At 47.7% G+C, this 18541-nt stretch overlaps 2 protein-coding genes and 2 pseudogenes across 2 annotated transcripts; 1 reads left to right on the forward strand and 3 right to left on the reverse strand.

The window, feature by feature from the left end:
- Nucleotides 1-1569, reverse strand: LOC150042430 (taste receptor type 2 member 125-like). Its single transcript, XM_090324472.1, has one exon. It carries the CDS (start codon nt 1449-1451, stop codon nt 519-521), a length of 933 nt encoding a protein of 310 aa, XP_090180598.1. The 5' UTR covers nt 1452-1569; the 3' UTR covers nt 1-518.
- A 2234-nt stretch (nt 1570-3803) lies between these two features.
- Nucleotides 3804-5254, reverse strand: LOC150042431 (taste receptor type 2 member 113-like). Its single transcript, XM_090324475.1, has one exon. The coding sequence runs from the start codon at nt 5086-5088 to the stop codon at nt 4033-4035; it is 1056 nt and encodes a 351-aa protein (XP_090180601.1). The 5' UTR covers nt 5089-5254; the 3' UTR covers nt 3804-4032.
- A 1840-nt stretch (nt 5255-7094) lies between these two features.
- Nucleotides 7095-10397, forward strand: LOC150042432 (G protein-coupled receptor kinase 4-like; annotated as a pseudogene).
- A 428-nt stretch (nt 10398-10825) lies between these two features.
- On the reverse strand, nt 10826-15409 carry LOC150042433 (taste receptor type 2 member 14-like; annotated as a pseudogene).
- Between the last annotated feature and the right edge of the window lie 3132 nt (nt 15410-18541).

Raw genomic sequence — 18541 nt, forward strand, 5'->3', positions numbered from 1 at the left:
TTTTTAGCGAAGTGTTTATTACTGCAAACTCATCATACAAAGATCAGTCGGTGTGCTAAACAGAAGCGAGCATACGGAGTCCTCAATAGCATAACCAAGGAGTTAGGAGCCAAGCGACGGGCCTCACCTTAACCCAGCTGCTCAGGAGACTGAGAATTGAGGCCGGGGGTTCCAGGCTAGAGGCAGGCAAGTCCACAGGACTCATCCCCAACTGTCCACCAAAATGCTGGACGTGGACATGCGGCTTGCAGGGCAGAGCCCCGGTGCGTGTAAAACTGGTGCGACGTAGGGGTGTGAAGTTGGGGGGGCCTGGGCCTGTGCAGGGGCGCCCACAGAGAGGTCCACCTCACTTCCTGTTCCCCAGAACAGAGCACGGGAGCCTCGCGGGTGTGTCTTCAGGTACTGCGTGCTCCCTCATTGCACCCCAAGAGTGAGAACGCGTTATTGGGAGACTATCCGTCCACGCTGGAAAAGACCTTGGCGTCAGCCGTGTCCGGAGAGGCCGCAGTACCACCATGTCAGGGCCACGTGGGCTCCGGGGCCCCACACCTGCGCCACAGCCCCCTCAGTGCGGCCCCAGAGGCCCGGCGCAGCTTGCTGTTCCCCAGAATCAGGACGAGGGAGTGGCCCGATGGAAACGCTATTCCAGTAACCAAACACAGCAAGGTGAGAAGCTGTCTGTCCAGGAATTCTAATGTCCACAGCTGCAGGACGAGGGACAGCATGAAGGCCAGGTGGAGGAGGAGGAAGGCGACCCCCAGATGCAGGGCCCGGACGTGGGCCGTGGTGCTGGCGTCCCTGGCCCTGAGAGCCGCCTTCTGCATCTGCCGGTGGTGCTGCCACAGGGAGAAGGTCAGCAGGAAGAACGACGCCAAGGAACAGGTGAAGGGCACGAGTGCAAACATGGAGTTGGTGAGCAGAGTAACCCTGGAGAACCACGCGGAGTCCTTGGTGCAGTGGAAGTACGACACGTTCCCCCAGCAGCTGCCGACCCTGGCTTTGAAGTACTGGTCCGTCAGCAGTGCGTTGAGGACCAAGAGGACGAGGGACGCGGCCAGCGTGGCCGCCACCACCTTCCCAAGCCGCCACTTCAGGTAGCGAAAGACAGAGCTGGGGAAATGCGCTACCTTGAGGAAGTAGACGAGGCTGAGGTTGGTGGACAGCCAGAGGCTAAAGTGATTGCTGACAACCCAGGACAGATTGCTCATTCTTAAGATTCTCGTGCTCACTCTGTCCGGGCGAGTAAAGGACAGCAGCACGCAGGCCACCACCGACCAGAGGAGACCAATCCTGGAGAGTGCCAGCGCAGTGAGGATTTGGTCCACTTTGGAGATCTTTCTTCCCTTCACCAGGTCCACGCCGTTCACCAGGGCCACGAATCCATTCACCACGTTTCCGAGGATGAACACACCCAAGACGGCTGCGAGCAAGCTGGAGACGTCACCCTCCATGCTGGGCTGCGAGGCTGTCACGGGGTCCGCTGAAGACTCGTTGATGAATAGAAAGTCAAATCTCAGGCACCCGGGGCAGCATCAGGAAAGGAGGCACGCTGGCGTTTTCTCCTCGCAATTCCTGGTCTTCCTTGCAGCCCAACCGAGTCTCCCCCAGCAGGCCCCGACTTTTGTAGTGGTGGAAAAGGAAACATTAAACATGCAAATGAAGTCAGGCTTGTTTGCATTGCTTTCTTTCCTTTTTCCTTCGTTACGAGTTTTAAACTGGTCACTCACCTTGGGGACAAGGGCTACTCCATGTCCAGTGAGCAACAGGAATGTAAGCTGGTAGATGGGATCCCCTAAGCACCGGGGATTGATGTAAATGTCCAAGTTACGTGTGTACGCATGGATGTGCAGGTGTGTGCATATGTGCTCGTGCATGCAGCTCACACAGGGTGCAAAGTGATGCTGCAAAGTTCCACAGCTTTCTAGTTGTCTCCTGGAGGAGACAATTTAATACCGGTGCATGCATACACACAAACACGCTTGTACACATATTTATTGAGATATATTCCTCTTCTCTTTGTTCCAATAAATCTGATTTCTTTTCTGGTGCAAAATCTAGATAGACAGATAGACAGATAGAGAAAGGTCTTTTTTTCTCTCTCCTAGAGGCAGTGTCTTCAAGGCTAATATCGGAGTAAGCATTAATTCTCACTCACTGTCTGGAAGGCAAACGAAGGCATATTCCCTTTCCTGGTTCTGCAGGTGTTGTCTTTTTTTTCACAATTTGAGTTTGTCAAGTTCATATGTCAGCTAGTAAAATTCTTGAGCATCGTATGTTAAAACATATGCAAAGCATCCAGATTCACAGGTGAGGCTGGCACCTGGGCACCCTGCCTGCACACTCTCCATTTCCCTTGGTAAGCCCCCTGGTGGCCGTCTCATCTGTGTCGTCCGCTGGTTTGTGCTGGGCAGGTGGGGTGGCCGACCTGCACAGACGGGCAGAATGCAGAGAGCGGCGGCTTGTATTCCACAGAATCACTCGGGCAGAGCCGCAGGACACTAGAGGCTCTGCTCCCCTGAAAACCTGAACCCTGCGACCGTATCACAAGACACACATTCCAGGCAGATTCAGCTGAAACAGCATTATAGCCAGGCACAGTGGCTCACGCCTCTCATCCCCGATACTCAGGAGGCTGAGATCTGAGCATCACAGTTCAAAGCCAGCCCGGCAAGGAAAGACATGAGGCTCTGCTCTCCAATGAACCACCAGAAAACCAGAAGTGGAGCTGTGGTTCAGTGGTAGAGCACCAGCCTTGAGGGAAAGAAGCACAGGGCGCCCAGGCCCTGAGTTCAAGACCGAGGACCAAGAAGAAGAAGAAGAAGAAGAAGAAGAAGAAGAAGAAGAAGAAGAAGGAGGAGGAGGAGGAGGAGGAGGAGGAGGAGGAGGAGGAGGAGGAGGAGGAGGAGGAGGAGGAGGAGGAGGAGGAGGAGGAGGAGGGGGGGAGGGGGAGGAGGAGGAGGGGGAGGAGGAGGAGGAGGAAGGGAAGGAGGAGAAGCCCATGCCAAGGAAGACTCAAAGCCCTGAGTTTAAGCCTCAATATTGGCACACACACACACACACATAATACACTTACATACCATACACACACACACACAGTACACAATAAATACATAAACAACACCATAAGCCCTGTTTGAGTATTTGTATGCATTGAAATTGGTGCATTAGCATGAATTATGATAACCACATGAAAGTACAATTTCCACATGTGAACCCATATTTCTAACAATGACAAAATGCTTCAGGAGTGATTCTGCCCCCTTTGCCTTACGTGTGGTGCATCTAGGTGAGGGAAGAGGGCTCAGAACTTGAGGGAAAAGGGCAAAAAAGCTCAGCAGTTGTGCACACCGGACACGGGTGGGCGTCAACTATGCAACTTGTAGGTGGAGCTGGGAGGGAGGGCCTGGAGAGACCAGGGAACAGAAGACACTGTGCAAAGGAAATGCACTCAGCACCTCCATGAGAACAGCAGGGTAGATTAACTCAAGAGCCAGGCATGGCGGCACATTCCCCTGGTCCCAGCATTCAGGAGCCTGAGGCAGAAGCCCAGCCTGGGCTACGTGGTAAAACCCTGGCTCCAAAAAAGAGAAAAAGTTCTAAGAAGTCTTAAATTTGAAATTAATAAATACAACCTAAGATCCTAGTAATCTAAGATCCTAGCTGTAAATTCAACTTTATATTTAAAATTATGTATTTAAGGTATATGATGTCCCATAGCCTATAGTTTATATTTATTATCTGGTAATGTAGGTGCATATCATAAATTATAAACTTGTTCTTAGGTATATGAAATCATAGTTCTATGTTAGTAACTATGGTCACCATCTCAAAAAGCTAACACCTGACAAAGCCCCACATTGTTCACTATTGTCAGCGATCGACATTAATTTCCTTGTGTTTAAAGGAATCCACAGGTACCAGGGAGATCACAGTGTGTGGGTACTGCTCGTCCCTTGCTTTGTCTTTGCTAAATTCCCAACATTAATACAAACAACAGGGGAGTAGTTACAGGATACAAAGGCTTCTTTTTCACTAGAATACGCCACGTGCATCCCGAGCAATCTGTGGGCCGCACGGGCCCCGGCGCCTGCACGTCAGGTAGTGCAGCAGGCACAGCCAGGCCGCACGCAGCTTCCTGTTCCCTAGAACCAGGATGCAGGAGTGGGCGGAAGGAAATGCAGCCGCAGCAGTCCGGGAAAACAAGGGGACCAAGAGCGTCTCCTGCTCCGCAGAGCTCCAGACCTTGACAAAAACTGCCGATAAGAACACAGAATAGAGCAGGAGAGAGGCGATCACGGTGTGCAAGGCCTTGGTGTGGGCGGCCACGCTGCACCCTCGGGCTCGGAGCTTCATCCGCCTCAGATGCTTCCACAGGGAGCAGAGAATCAGGAGAAAGGTCACCAGGGACACAGAAAAGGGCACCAGCGTGAACAATGGGTTGGTGAAGGAAAGGAGTCTGAGGGTGTGTGCAGAGCTGTGAGAATGGCCAGTCCTGTTTCTTTCTATCTCGTCCATGTAGAGGTGAAGGTAGACGTCCAAGACGGTCACGTTGAGAAACACGAGGACCACAGACAGCAGCAGGGTCACCGAGACAACCTTCCCGACCCTAAACTTCAGGAAGAGGAAAACAGAACTGGAAAAGGTGGCAATCTTGAGGAAATAGAAGAGGCTGAGGCTGGTGGCAAGCCACATGCTGAAATGGTTGGCCAGCGTCCAGGCGATGTAAAACACGCTCCTGGCTTTCTCTTTCTTCCAGAAGTCTTCAGGAAGAAGACGCACCGTGACCACCCAGTCCAGAGCCACAATCGTGAGCAGGATGACTCTGGAGACGGCCAGTGCGGTGAGGATTCTGTCCACCAGAGAGAGCGTCCTTCTCCTGACGCCGTCCACGCAGTTCACCAGCGCTATCAGCCCATTTGCCAAGTACCCCACTATGATCTCCACACTCAGCACCAAGGTCAACAGGCTCAGCGGGACAGCCTCCATCCCCCGGGGGTCACGGCTCACGGTGTCCTGACCGCTCACGCCCCCAGGACAGCCTGTGCCTGTTCCCCAGCATGCAGGACACACCACTGGGGAAGAATGCATCCGTGCAGCATCCAACAGGCAAAAATCAAACTTCCCTACTGATCTGGTTCAAGCATTTCTTCATTAGAAACTTGCAACTTCCCAAACCGGGAATTTCACACAGGGACCGCTGGGCTCACACACCGGGTATCTCGAGTATTTTGTACTTGAAGCTCCAGGAAGTGATGAATTCTCCTGTTGTGGCATGTAAATAAGGATGTTTATTTGCATGTGTTCTCTCTCTCTCTCTTTCTCTCTCTCTGTGTCTCTCTGTGTCTCTCTGTCTCTCTGTCTCTCTCTCTCTCACGCGCGCGCGCGCACACACACACACACACACACACACACCCCTTATATCCATAGTTTAATTTGGTTACTTGAATTCTGGGCAAGGAATACCACACATTCTAACTCACACAGAAGGCAACACGATCTGAGTAAAACAACCAGCTATAAAATACCGTAACAGTACCTATCACTCACAATGGGGAAAACATGTACCCAGAGTTAGATGGTTCTGAGGTTGGTATATAGTGCTGTCTACTTTGCACCTCTCTCCACAACGCACTCTTGTTTCAACTTTTTCTTGTTATGATAAAGATGATGCACAGATCGGTGACAGTTCCCTAAGTCAGGTGATAAGTTCATTTCTTTTTAGACAGCGTCCTCCCTTCCCCTCTCCCTCCCAGCTTTTCCCATCATCAGGTCTGCTGCTTTTTGACTAACTGTGTGGCTGTTGATAGAATTACGCCAAACCGAAGACATAGAAAATAGGTTAATCAACTCTTCTATCGCTCGGGAGGTTGGGGCAGGAAAGGTGGTTTGAGGCCACATCAAGCATGGGACACTGTCTCAAAACAACAAAACCATCTTTCTCTGTGGTGATCAACCGACTCGCATAAGTCTATCGACAGCCACACAGTTATTCAAAAAGCAGCAGACCTGAGCTCTGGATCAGACCCCTGATGCGGCTGAAGATAAAGCAGATGACGATACCATTTTCTTCTCCCTCATGCATAAACTTTCTGTAGTACTACTCTGAACACACTTTTGACACCTAAGGAAAAAAGATGTATGGTTCCCGCCTCGGAACACTTTGCTGGGGATAATAAGACCGTGTGGACCCCAGAGAGACCACCCTGCGTCTGCCGGCACTGAGAAGCAGAGCTTACGGCAGGAGGTGTAAAGAGAAGGTGACCCTTCTCCAGGCTGGGCCAGGAAAAAAGCAAGATATGACATAAAAAACACCTGGGTCAGAAAGGGCCAGAAGCACAGTTCAAGTAGCTGAGACAGCCTGGCAGGCATAAAACCCTGCATTCAGGCTCCAGAAGCCACAAAATAGATTATGGTACAACATAAAAAGCCACTGAAGAATTGGACCACTTCTTAATGTCATATCTAACATACCTAGTAGAGTATATCTAATAATGATATGCCTAATGACAGATGCTTTTGTAAATTCTTGAATTTGAAGATAGAATGACTGAAATGAGGGTAATATTCATAGGAATTTTTTAAATATTACTAAATCGAGATTTTTTTTAAGTCATATGTTTAGAATATCAGACTTCCAACAGTCTTGCTTCACTATCCATTTCTAGTCTAAGGCTTTTGAAACGTGAGGCATATCTAAAGTTTACTTTTATTTGCCCAGGGCTACACGAATCTATGTTTTGTTAACTCTGTCTCACAGGCCTGCATATTGACGGGCCTCTGCATGGAGACAGCTTCCCAGCGGCGGCAGCGTGCTCAGCTACTCTTAATCTAAGGACACTCAAGAGAGCAAAAGTCAAGAGGTGTCCTGAGAGCTCCGGGAACCGGCCCGGCCCCCCAGCCTCCACCACACCAACCCAGCGGCCCGTCTCAGCTCCTTGTCCTCAAGAATCAAGAAGAGCGAGTGCCAGGAATGGAAAGCCATTGCAGAACCGTAATTGAAACAGATGAGGACGTCTCTCCCACAGAAGCTTGAAGCTCAGAAATGCTGTAACAAAAGGGTAAGGAGCAGTGAGGATTTGATGCTGGGCAGGGCCATGGCGTGGGCCGCTGTGCTGGCGTCTCTGGGCAGGGCCTTGACATGGGCCACTGTGCTGGCGTCTCTGGCTGCCGTGGCGTGGTGTTTCCAGAGAGGAGGCCAGCAGGAGGAGCGCTGTCAGGGACGCAGTGAAGGGGAGAAGCAGGAACACAGAGTTACTGAGCAAGAAGACGGTGGCAATGTGCGTGGAGGTCTCCAGGCTGGAATTGCACGTCAGAGACCCTGCCGCCCAGACATCGATGGCTCTGTCAGCTGATAGGATGTTTAAACCCAAGAAAATCAGGTGTCGCTGATACCACCTTTTCAACTTTCCACTTTAGATGGAGAAGAGTAGAGCTGGAAAAGTTGGCTATCTTGAGGAAACAGAAGATGCTGGGGCTGGTGGCAAACCAGGGGCTGAAGTGATCGACCACTACCCAGATGATGTTCGAGATTCTCAGCAAACACCAGGCCCTTCTTAAAGCTGGGCACAGTGCAAATGGCACCAGACTCACGAGTGCCACCCGAGGAGGCTTAGCCTGGAGACCACCATGGCGGCGAGGATCTGGTCCACGGAAGCCACCTTTCTTCTCCTGGCCCAGTCCATGCAGCTTGCTAGGGCGAGGGATACATCCCCTGAGCTTCCCAACAGGAGCCAACAGGCATTTATCCAGATGTCCTCCATCGTCTGCAAGAGAAAGCCCAGCAAATCACTGCTGGCAGATTCGGACGCCTTCCTTTGAATGCTGTTGACATGTGCTCCCTGAAAAACAAACACGAGGTGCACGTCTACATCTCATGACAGCCAGGCGGGGAAGGGGAAGACTTTCTGGAGACAGACTCGCAGTTCTCGTCATGGAAATCATGCCTTTTCCCAGAAGGCCCAGCTGAGCTTCACCCAGCGCTGTCTGTCTTACACGCCTCAGCCTGAATCTTTTGTAGTTGATGATAAAAAAAAAAACAAACTCTAAAGTCTCATTTACTAACATGCAAAGACACTTATTTGCATTATATGATTTTTTTTGTCTTGTCTATGTATTTAGTCTAGCAACACGAATTCCAGGAGAAAAGACAAAAATCATAACAGACATTATAACTGGTAACGAGAATAATAATTAGTATATGGAACTTTCTAAGCATTGAAGACTTTTCTAGAATTCAAATAGGTATGCCAACCAAAGCTCTTCCTACTTGAATACTATTTAGAAAACACAAATCCTTTCCAGAAGTTAATGAAATTAAGATGAACAGGCTTCAGGAACTCCTGGTTTTCAAACCATTACTAGCTAAAGTGCCCCTGATTGTGAGAATGTTTCCTTTCCTTTTTTTTTCCAATGATGCCAGGATGTGACTCAGTTTTATGCTCAATGGGCAGGAACTTGAACCACATTAGCATTCTCTATTTTTGTTAAAGAATGAAATTTGCAGATAGGATCCCTATTTTTTTTCTCTTTTTTGGCCTGGGCTGGCCTGAACTTTGACCCGGTGTCTCTTGAGTAGCTGCAAGTACAGGCCACCATCACACCTGGCAAAAGCACTCTAAATTGCTCCTCTATTCAAAACAGTGGGTTTACTGCACCATTCTTCATTCCTTAGCTGAAATCACGGGACATATTCTAGATTATAAAACTCTTGTGGGGCTGGGAGTGCTTGCCTAGCATGAACCAAAACCTGGGTTCGATCCCTCAGTACCACATATATAGAAATGCAATGTCTCACATGCATTAGATGCATAAGTATGTCTTCCATATGAATATCTCTAAAAGATTAACGATTGTTAACAATTAACAAAAGTTGTTAATATTGTGGATTCTATTGGGATAGTTACATTCATACTTGCATACTTTTTATCAAATCTGTAGAATATATGTAGAGTGCTAAACAGATCTTTATAAAACTCACAGTGACATACAATGGAAGAATAGCCAGAAATCATAAGTTTCTGTTTTAAGAGTTTCTTGTGGCCAGGCATCTGCTGATTATGCCTGCAAGCTTAACTGCTCAGGAGGCTGAGATCTGAGGATCAAGGTTCAAAGCCAGCCCGGGCACTAAAAATCTAAGGAGACTCTTATCTCTAATGAATCACCAGAAAGCAGGAAGTGGTGCTGTGGCTCAAGAGGTAGGGCGGTGGCCTTGAGCTGAAGAGCTCAGGGACAGGGCCCAGGCCCGGAGTTCAAGCCCCACCACCCACCAAAAGAAAGAAGGAAAGAAAGGTGAGAGCAGCAGGCGGCCAGCCTCCGCCTCCCGGACCCCCCCAAGTCCAGCGGAGGCCACGGGCCGTGGAGCTGGAGAATGTCCCAGCCAACACGCTGCTGCCGGAGGCACGGCAAGGAGGAGTTGGCCAAAAAAAAATGGTTATAGTAGGAAATGGAGGGAAATGTTGAAGTTACCCGCTGTGAACCAGTGAAGTGAACTGAGACACTTCGTGGAAAAGGATTTTAGCAGTCTTTGTGAAAAGCAGCCCATAGGAAGACTTCTCTTCAGGCAATTCTGTAATACAATTCCAAATCTAAAGCTACATGTTGAATTCTTGATGCAGTAGCAGATTATGAAGTCACCATTGATATAGAGCAAAGAGATTATGGACTATCAATCTTAGATAGATTCTTCAATAAGGAGAACTCAACATCCACTTTATCAGAAATATCTCCAGGTATTGTGAAATGCTGTAGATTGAATCTGAAGCCTCTGAAAACATCTTTGAGGAATGCACCAGGATTGTCCATAACTATGTGAGTCCAAAACCATTTGAAGAATACCAAGAAAGCTCATATTTTTCTCGATTTTTACAATGGAAATGGCTGGAAAGGCGGCCAGTAACAAAGCACCATTTAGACATTACAGAGTTCTAAGAAAGGGCAGATTTGGAGAGGTTTGTGCCTGTCAAGTGCGAGCTGCAGGAAAAATGTATGCCTGCAAAAAGCTTGAAAAAAAAAGAAGAGGAAAGGTGAAGCTCTGGCTCTGAATGAAAAAATGATACTAGAAAAAGGGCACAGTCGATTTGTAGTTAGTTTAGCCTATGCTTTTGAAACCAAGGATGCTTTTTGTTTGGTGATGACCATTATGAATGGAGGTGATTTGAAGTTTCGCATTTACCATCTGTGCAGCCCTGGGTTGGAAGAGGGAAGAGCTATTTTCCATGCTGCTGAACTGGCTGCGGAGACTTAAAACCTGAGAACATCCTCCTGCATGGGCATGGATGCACACATCCAGAGTTCAGATCTCGGTCTAGCCCGGGAAGTCCCTGAGGGAGAGACAGACCACAAATCACATCTAGTCTCCTGTGGATTTGAGGATTCCATCTAATTTCAAAAATAGAATGATGACGCTTGGCTTTGTGTAGCCTTTTTTCACTTGATATATTTTTCAGGTCACACATGAAGCGTATAATGAATTATTTGGAATTAAACAAAAAAAATAAAACAATATTTAATATAAAAAAGAGTTTCTTGTGGCCTGGCACCTGTTGATTATGCCTGCAAGCCTAGCTACTCAGGAAACTGAGATCTGAGAATCACAGTTTGAAAGTTCAGGAGGCTTTTATCTCCAATTAACCATGAAGAAGCTGGAAGTAGAGCTGGGGCTCAAGTGGTAGAGTGCTAGTCTTGAGCAAAAAAGGCTAAGGGACAGCACCCTTAGGTCCTGAGTTCAAGCCCAGGTCTGACCCTAACACAATGTGTGTGTGTGTGTGTGTGTGTGTGTGTGTGTGTGTGTGTGTGTGTGTGTGTTTTCTTTTGAGCTGACTTTTCTCTAGAAAATGCAAGGTCCCTGCAATGGGCCACGGGTCTGAGGGCACTGAGGGCGCCATGTCTTGTTTGAGCAGTGCAGCCACCCATGCACAGAAAGAGAGACCCAGCGCAGCTTTCTGGTAGCCAGCATCAGGACAGCGGTGTGGCCTGTGGGAAAGGCTGTTGCAAGGACATCCAAGAGCAAAACAGTCCCATTTTCCTGCATAAACATGGAGTTCCAGAAATGCAGCAGGAGAGACAGGAAGAAAGCGGTGTACAGGAGGAGAAAGTGATCACCATTTGCAAGGCGTGGACGTGGTCGGAGGTGCTGGTGTCTCTGGGCACCCAGACATGGCGCTGTTTCCACAGATTGAAGACCAGCAGGAGAAAGGTTGCCAGGGACACGGGGAAGGGCTCAAGTGTGAGCATTGTGCTGTACAACATACACATGCAGGAGACTCAGCTGACCCCCTTGAACTGAAGCTGTGGGTCGAGTTGCTCAGCTACTCAACCGTCCAGATGCCGACATGAACGTTCATCATCATAATGTTTAAACACAAGAGGGCCGGAGACGCCAGCAACGGCCCCGACCCTACCTTCCTAAGTCTCCACGTGAGATAAGGGAAAATGGAGTTGGAAAGGCTGGCTCTCTGCTCATCACTCTCAGCATTTGTGTGAGGAAGGACAGCAGCAGAGCCAGGCTGGGGACTGCTAGCGCCAGGAGGGTTCCATCCACCACGGAGCTTCCCGCCCTTCCACCAGTCCACGCCGGCCGCCAGCACCACGAGCGATGAATTCCACACCTGGAGCGTGATCCGCAGGACACCACTCACTGCCAGGAAGAGGGCAGCTCCACAGCCCCTGCTCCGCGGAGGACTTTCCCATGCAGCCAAGCCTCCAATTAACCAGCAAAAAGCAGAAAGCAGAACTGCGGGCTCAAGTGGTAGAGCACTAGATTCGAGCCAGCACCCCCTGAGATCAAGCCCCAGGACTGACCACACACACACACACACACACACACATGAACGCACACGCACACACACACACACACACGCATACAAACACACACACGCATGCAGAAATCAGCTGGTTCATATTTTCCTTCATGAAAATCCAGCAGTTTCTCAGAAAACCAAAATGGGAATCACCCAGATGTGCACCCCTCACACCCAAGAGCTTGGCGTCTTCTGTAGCTGACGGGAGAAAAGCAGAGTTTTCATGCGCTAACACAAAATACAAAGATGTATTGATTATCATTGCTTCACTAGGTGATTTCTGGGTCAGGAACTACAAGATGCTAACCCACAATGGACAACAGAACCTAAAGTGGCATATATGGAACTTCACAAACCCTGGGTTTTTACCCTTCTAAATTAGGTCCCCACAGGCAACTATGCCCAGATATTCCAAAGTGACCCCTATGCTGTCAGAGTCTCACCACAGAGATCATAAACCCTCAAACACATGCCACTGAGAATACTTATTTTTTTGCTTTTTACCTCCTTTACTTTTGGTAAGATCATGAGTTTGCATCTCCACGTGCCATTTTATAAATACACCCATGTATCCATCCAAATTCCATTCATTTTCCACTCCAGCCATTCACTCTGTATTTATTCTTTTTTTTTAATTTTTTTATTGTAATTAGTAAAAGGGTTACATGATATTTGTCAGATAGAAGGTGCATTAATTCACATACATTGATACCCTTTCACATGTCTTGGTACCCATTTCCCTCCCCCCCCACACCCCCCACCCGTCTTGGTTTTCCCCCCTTCCTGTGTATTTATTCTTATGCTTCCAGTTCATGTTGATCGCTGTAATGGCTGTTAAGATGGCTGTCCGTGTGGTGAATGTAGTTAGAATTCATCCATTCCGTAGGGTGTGATGGCTTTCAACTCTTCCTGTGCTACTCAGCCACCCCTGGGGCTCACTCTTCTCCATCCCTGCTTCTCCCTGTCTGGGAGACTGACCTCTCGGGGGACATGGGAACCTTAGGTTCACCCACCTCCCCTATGCTCTATGACCAAGACAGACGAAGGATGCTGTCTGGGCCAGGGAAGACAGGCACAGGGCCTAACCAGACGGCCAGGCGAGGCGAAGCTCACCCTCAGCACTCAGGCTGCACAGGAAGGCATGGGATCCCGGGGGAAGCCTGGGGTGGGAGGGGGGTGTCGGCAGGGGAGGGGAATTCAGGCATTGCAAACAAAAAGATGTGGAATACCCAGTGACATGGCAAACCACAATCCCGGTCCCACGAAGCAAAGCTGAGCAAAGACAGTGGAGCCCAAATGCTACGAAATGCCTCGCCATTGCCCAACCTCGGGGAGAATTTATGCGGAGAAAATATAAAGCCAGGTTTTTTGTTTTGTTTTGGTTTTTTTAAAGAAAACTACCTAGAAGCACAAGCATGCCATCCTGGTGGCTTTGCTCCTCCCGCGAAACAGAGGAGGAAAGAAAAACCCCGGTGAAGCTATGTAGGGTGGATGCTGGCACTGGAACTCGTGGGCTCCAGTAGAGAGGCAGGGCTCGTGTGGGCCCACTCCAGCCCGGCCCTGACCCTGGGGGTGCCTCTGAGCCTCGAGTTTCATCCACGGCACAGACCAACCCACTCCTAGGAGAGGAACGAGGGATGGACTGCCCTGGAGGTGTCTCAGACACCCTTCTTCTCCCCTGGTCTCTTTGGGCTCCCAGCTACCCACGTTGCCCTCCTCTTCTCTCTGCACAGTGCTCATACTGGGAGCAGGAGCGCCGGCTGGGTGTCCACGGGCGGGACTCCACAGACAGGAGTCCACGGGCGGGAGTCCATGGGCGGAAGTTCATGGGCCTGTGTCCACGGGCATGCTGATAAGCAAATGTTGTCCCAGTGGGAAACAGAAGACAAAGGAGAAACCAAAACTCAGCTCCTGACCTGGTGTCTCCGGGGAGGACTAAGGCTGGGTCAGGTTCCTCTTGAGCAAGCCGGGAGGCCACAGCTGGCCAGCTTGCTGCCTCACAATCCGGGGTGGTGTGGCAGACACTCATCCCTACCAGGACTCTGTCTCCCTTTCTGTATAGGTTTGTCTTTTCAAAGAAATGTTCCTACCGTAATCCCAGGCATGGGATCTGGTCTCACCAACCCTCCTTAGGACACGCATTGAATTGTACAACGCGTTTCCTGCATGGAATGCACGGAAACAGAGCCACGGGAGACCAGGCGGAAACCAGGCCGGGCCTCCAGCCCTCACCCTGCTACAGACACACCACTGTGTCAAACTGATGTTAAACTCCCCATAAATATCCTTGTTACTCTGGAACCTTATTCTTTGCCTATTTTGTAACGATTTGTTTACTTTGTTAAAAAGGAAACAAAGTGTATTTCAAACAGGTATCTTGGCTATAAGACAATTTTGAATGTTCTTGCCATGCAAGAACAGTTCAAACTCTGAAATCTAAACGTATGCTCATGGAAATATGTGGTACAAAGTATAGGGGAAGCATTTCAAGAAAGGACGACAGAGCAGAACTGTGACTCACAGTTCTGAAAATGTCCTACCACATCTTGTACAACTATTTTTAGATTAAAAAGGATAGTTATTGATAATTTATTTGTACATGCACACACATCCTTTGACTTGACACACATAGGTAGAGGTCTTAGAAAGTTCTTATCGGGGTCTGGAAATAGTCGTAGAAACTCCATCAACCTCATCTCTCCCAGAAGTCACAGTTACGTCTTTGTCATTCACCTATGGACACCTCCATGCTTTCAGCCAGCACTTCGCCTGGCACATGACGGACACGAAGGCCTGTTTTAGCTTCTTATTTGCCCAAATCAGGACACAGGAATGGCTTGAAGGATAGATGCCAGCCTGGTGAAAAAGGACTGGTTCATTCGGTGGCTTATTATGATATAATGCCTGCCTGAGACGGCTACAGAGAGAGACTACACAGCAAATAACAGGAGAGAGGTGGCCATGGTTTGCCAGGCCTGCAGGTGGACCTTGGTGCTGGGAACTTGGGCTTTGCACAGGGAATAGATTAACAGCGAAACACACAGCAGTGATGTGGGGAAGGGTTTGCTGTTTGCAAGGGTGAGTACAGCCCTCTTTGAAAGGTGTATCATGTCCTCCCGTTGACTCTTCCATGTCACATTTTCTTCATATTCATCACCAGCACATTTCCCACACCTTCCACAGTACAACTAAGTGACAGAAGCACCAACATCCCCAACGATGTCACAAGAATAATGCTGTCAACCCCTCCCCTTCAGGCGAAGAAATAGAAGACGGGAGAAATTAGCTATTTTGAGCAAATAAAATATGCTTAGTATTGTCGCAAGCCCAATACTAAGAAGGTTGGTTACTGTCCAGGAAACATGGTGAATAATTGTCCCCCGATTCCTAAATATTCTTGTACTTAACACAGATGAATAACAATCCATTAGTAATACTCAAGGCAAGCCAATCCTAGAGATAGGTAGGCCAGTGAGAATCCCATCAGCAGAGATCTTTTTTCTCTTTATCCAGTCAGTGCAGTTCACCAGAGCTATTAGGGGACTGGCTAAATTTCCAATGACAAATTCCACTATTACCAAGGAAGAAGCAATGCATGCTCGTAAACTCATGTGTGGAAAGCACATCTAAGGCAAACCCACTATGACTGGTCTCTGGCCTTGATTCTTTCAAATCGCTGGCCTCAAGCTTGCTATGTCTTTGACTTAAAGACATGCAGCGAGGTTCTTCCTTTTTTTCATTTTTTCTGAATCCCATGATCAAAATCAGGCTGCAAAACACCACAGGGTTTTGGTGGATGAATTAAATCCTATACTTATGGAGAAACATGCTCAAATGAACTTCCCCTGTCTGCTCAGTAAACAGCATACTCCTAAGTAATATGCCTTATGTCTGTGCAGGAAGAGGCTCGTGGTTGGTGCTGGAATGGAAGTTGCACTCTCATTTGTTAGCATGCAAATAAAGGTATATTCTGTTTCTTTGTTTGCAATTTTCCCTTGTTTAAACTTCCCCTGATTTGTGTTCATGGCTTTGTTTGCTTGCTAGTAAAATTTTAGAAATCAATACATACACGCAGAGTAATCAAGAATCATCACCACTAGGGGTCTGTTTGTTCTAAGATCATGTGAAATGAATCCCTCATTCCTTTATTGAAAACCTAGAGAAGCACTGGAATATGAGAGGCATGAATTCCAATGCAAGCCAGACACTTGCTCCTCTCATCCTGAGAATCCTGAGATCTGAGGATGCTTCAAAGCCAGCCAGGGCAGGAAAGGCCATGAGATTCTTATCTTAACAAAAGCTGGAAGTGGTGCTGAGGCTCAGGTGGTAGAGCTAGCCTTGAGCCAAAGAAGCTCAGGGAGAGTGCCCAGGCCCAGAGTTTAAGCACCAGGACTGGGAAAACAAACAATAACTATGCAGTATTTAACACATGCCATTTGAGGGATGATTTTTTTCAGCATAATATCACCAAGAATATATTCTCATACTTGCACCAATGATTGTACTTTATGAGCACAAACAATCCCCAAAAATTAATACCAAGAGTTCCCCTAGAAGAATATCGCATAGAAGCACTAGCTATGTGCATCTGACCACACAGACTAATAATGTTTATGGAAATGAACTCCAGGAAAGGGAAACAAAACGGTATTTTTTCTTCTTTGTTGTTGTTTTTGTTTTCATTTACTTTGTTTACCTGTCTTTGGGAGGGTTAGGGGAGGCACAGAAATGGTGGGATAAAGAGCAAACATACTATGTTGAAAATGAACTACACAACTACTGGGAGGGGACTTAAGGGGAAAACTGGGAAGGGGAAACATTGTTCCAAACACTGGGCAAATGCCTGTCACCCCAGCTGCTCAGGGAGATGAGATCTGAGGATCACAGTTAAACCAGCGCTGGCAGGAAAGTCCATGAGCCTCTCATCTCCAATCAACCACCAGAAAACCAGACGTGCAGCGGTGGTCCAAGCGGCAGAGTGCCAGCTTTTGTTGCCCCTGCTGCCTGCATTGTGACAAACATCTGCTGCTTTGTTGTAGAGTTTTAATCCAGGAATATCTCAGATGCATTACCATCAGGAATCCTTCCTAGCAAACAGACTGCTAATCATAAGCAGCAACATTCTGTAATGTCCATTGAGAGATTAAAACCCATTCTGTCACATGCAAATAAGAGAAAGAGCAATTTGCACAAATTTGCAATTTTCCTCTTTTCCTAAGGCTTGGACCATTTGGTTTTAAAGCACTTTCCTAAATCTCCACTTCCAAAAAAAGAGTTGAAAATTTGCCAGTATGTGACATATGGGACTTAGTTGCAGATTTTCTCATTTGAGAAAAAAAAATTAAAAAGGGGAAAGAAGTCTAGAAAAAAGTCTTTTCTATAATCATAGACCAATTCAGTCCATAAGAAATGATCAAAACTGAGATTTTATGTGAAACAAAAGAAATTCTGAGTGCAAAGAAGCAGTTCAACAGGAGACAGAAGTGCAGCACAGTTGATATTTGCTATTGTGAATTTTTTTCCAGTTGTGGGCTTTGAACTCAGGGTCTGAGCACTGTCCTTGGGCTTTTCAAGGCAAGAGCTCGACCACTTGAGCCACAGCACCACTTCTGGCTTTTTCTATGTATGTGGTACTGAGGAATCGAACCCGACCTCCTGGCCCTATTGTAAATTTCTTGTACTGATATGCTTGCTTACAGAGTGCTGTGACCCTCAGGCAGAAAACGGAAACCACAGCCATCTAAAGTCCCTTGCCCCCCACCTCCCCTACTCCATATCCTTGCCCTCTGGGTCACAGTTAATGGTCCTGATGATTTCCATAATGGTCGATGAGACCAAAGGCTCTTGGTTTTTCTTTGCCCTTTTCTTCTGTGTACCAGGTACTTAACTTGACCACATGATCAGCAGGTTTCAAGTAATTCACACAATTTGGACAAGTGTAATTGAAGGATAGAGATTTTTGTGGGTTAGCGAAAGCAAAACACACTGGAAACTGAATCCCTACACCTTAGATTATTTCAAGTTGTAAATGTCTCCGTTTATTACTTCAGCAAGCCTGAAAGACAACAGTCACTATTGTTTTTGTTTCCAGAAAAGACAATGCTCAGTGTCTGGAACTGAAACACACTTCACCTCCCATTTATGTTCTCAGAATCCTCATAACTGGACAGGCAGTGACTCACACCTGTAATCCCAGCTACTCAGGAGGCTGAGATCTGAGGATCATGGTTCAAAGCCAGCCTGGGCTCTAAAGTCTGTGAGACTCTTATCTCCAATTAACCTCTAGAAAACTGGAAGTGGGGTTGTGGCTCAAGGGGTAGGGTGGTAGCCTTGAGCTGAAGAGCTCAGGGACAGCGCCCAGGGCCAGAGTTCAAGTTCCACCACTGGCAAGAAAAAAAAAAAGAATCCTCATAACTGCTTTATCCTGTTTGGTTGTGTTAGAAATCATCTTAAATGACAGGTTGCTGAATTGACAGTGCACAGCAGTTTGGCCATACCTAGTGATATTATAGACCAGATTAAAATTTCACACAGTAGGACAAGTCACTGTGTCATATTGTTAGCTCACAGTATAGAAATAAAATTCTTGGACAAATAAAATATATGTAGGAATGAATTAATGAGGAAAATACATGTTAAATTAACTGCAGAAGGAACGGGTGCTATTTGTGAGTTTAACTGTTCAGATAACGTGTATGGATAATCTCCAGTACAGAAGGTACTCACAGTGAAAAGCAAAGCAC

The sequence above is a fragment of the Megascapheus bottae genome, chromosome 35, assembly GCF_031878675.1.
Source record: "Megascapheus bottae isolate mThoBot1 chromosome 35, mThoBot2.hap1, whole genome shotgun sequence".
Taxonomy (NCBI): Eukaryota; Metazoa; Chordata; class Mammalia; order Rodentia; family Geomyidae; genus Megascapheus; species Megascapheus bottae.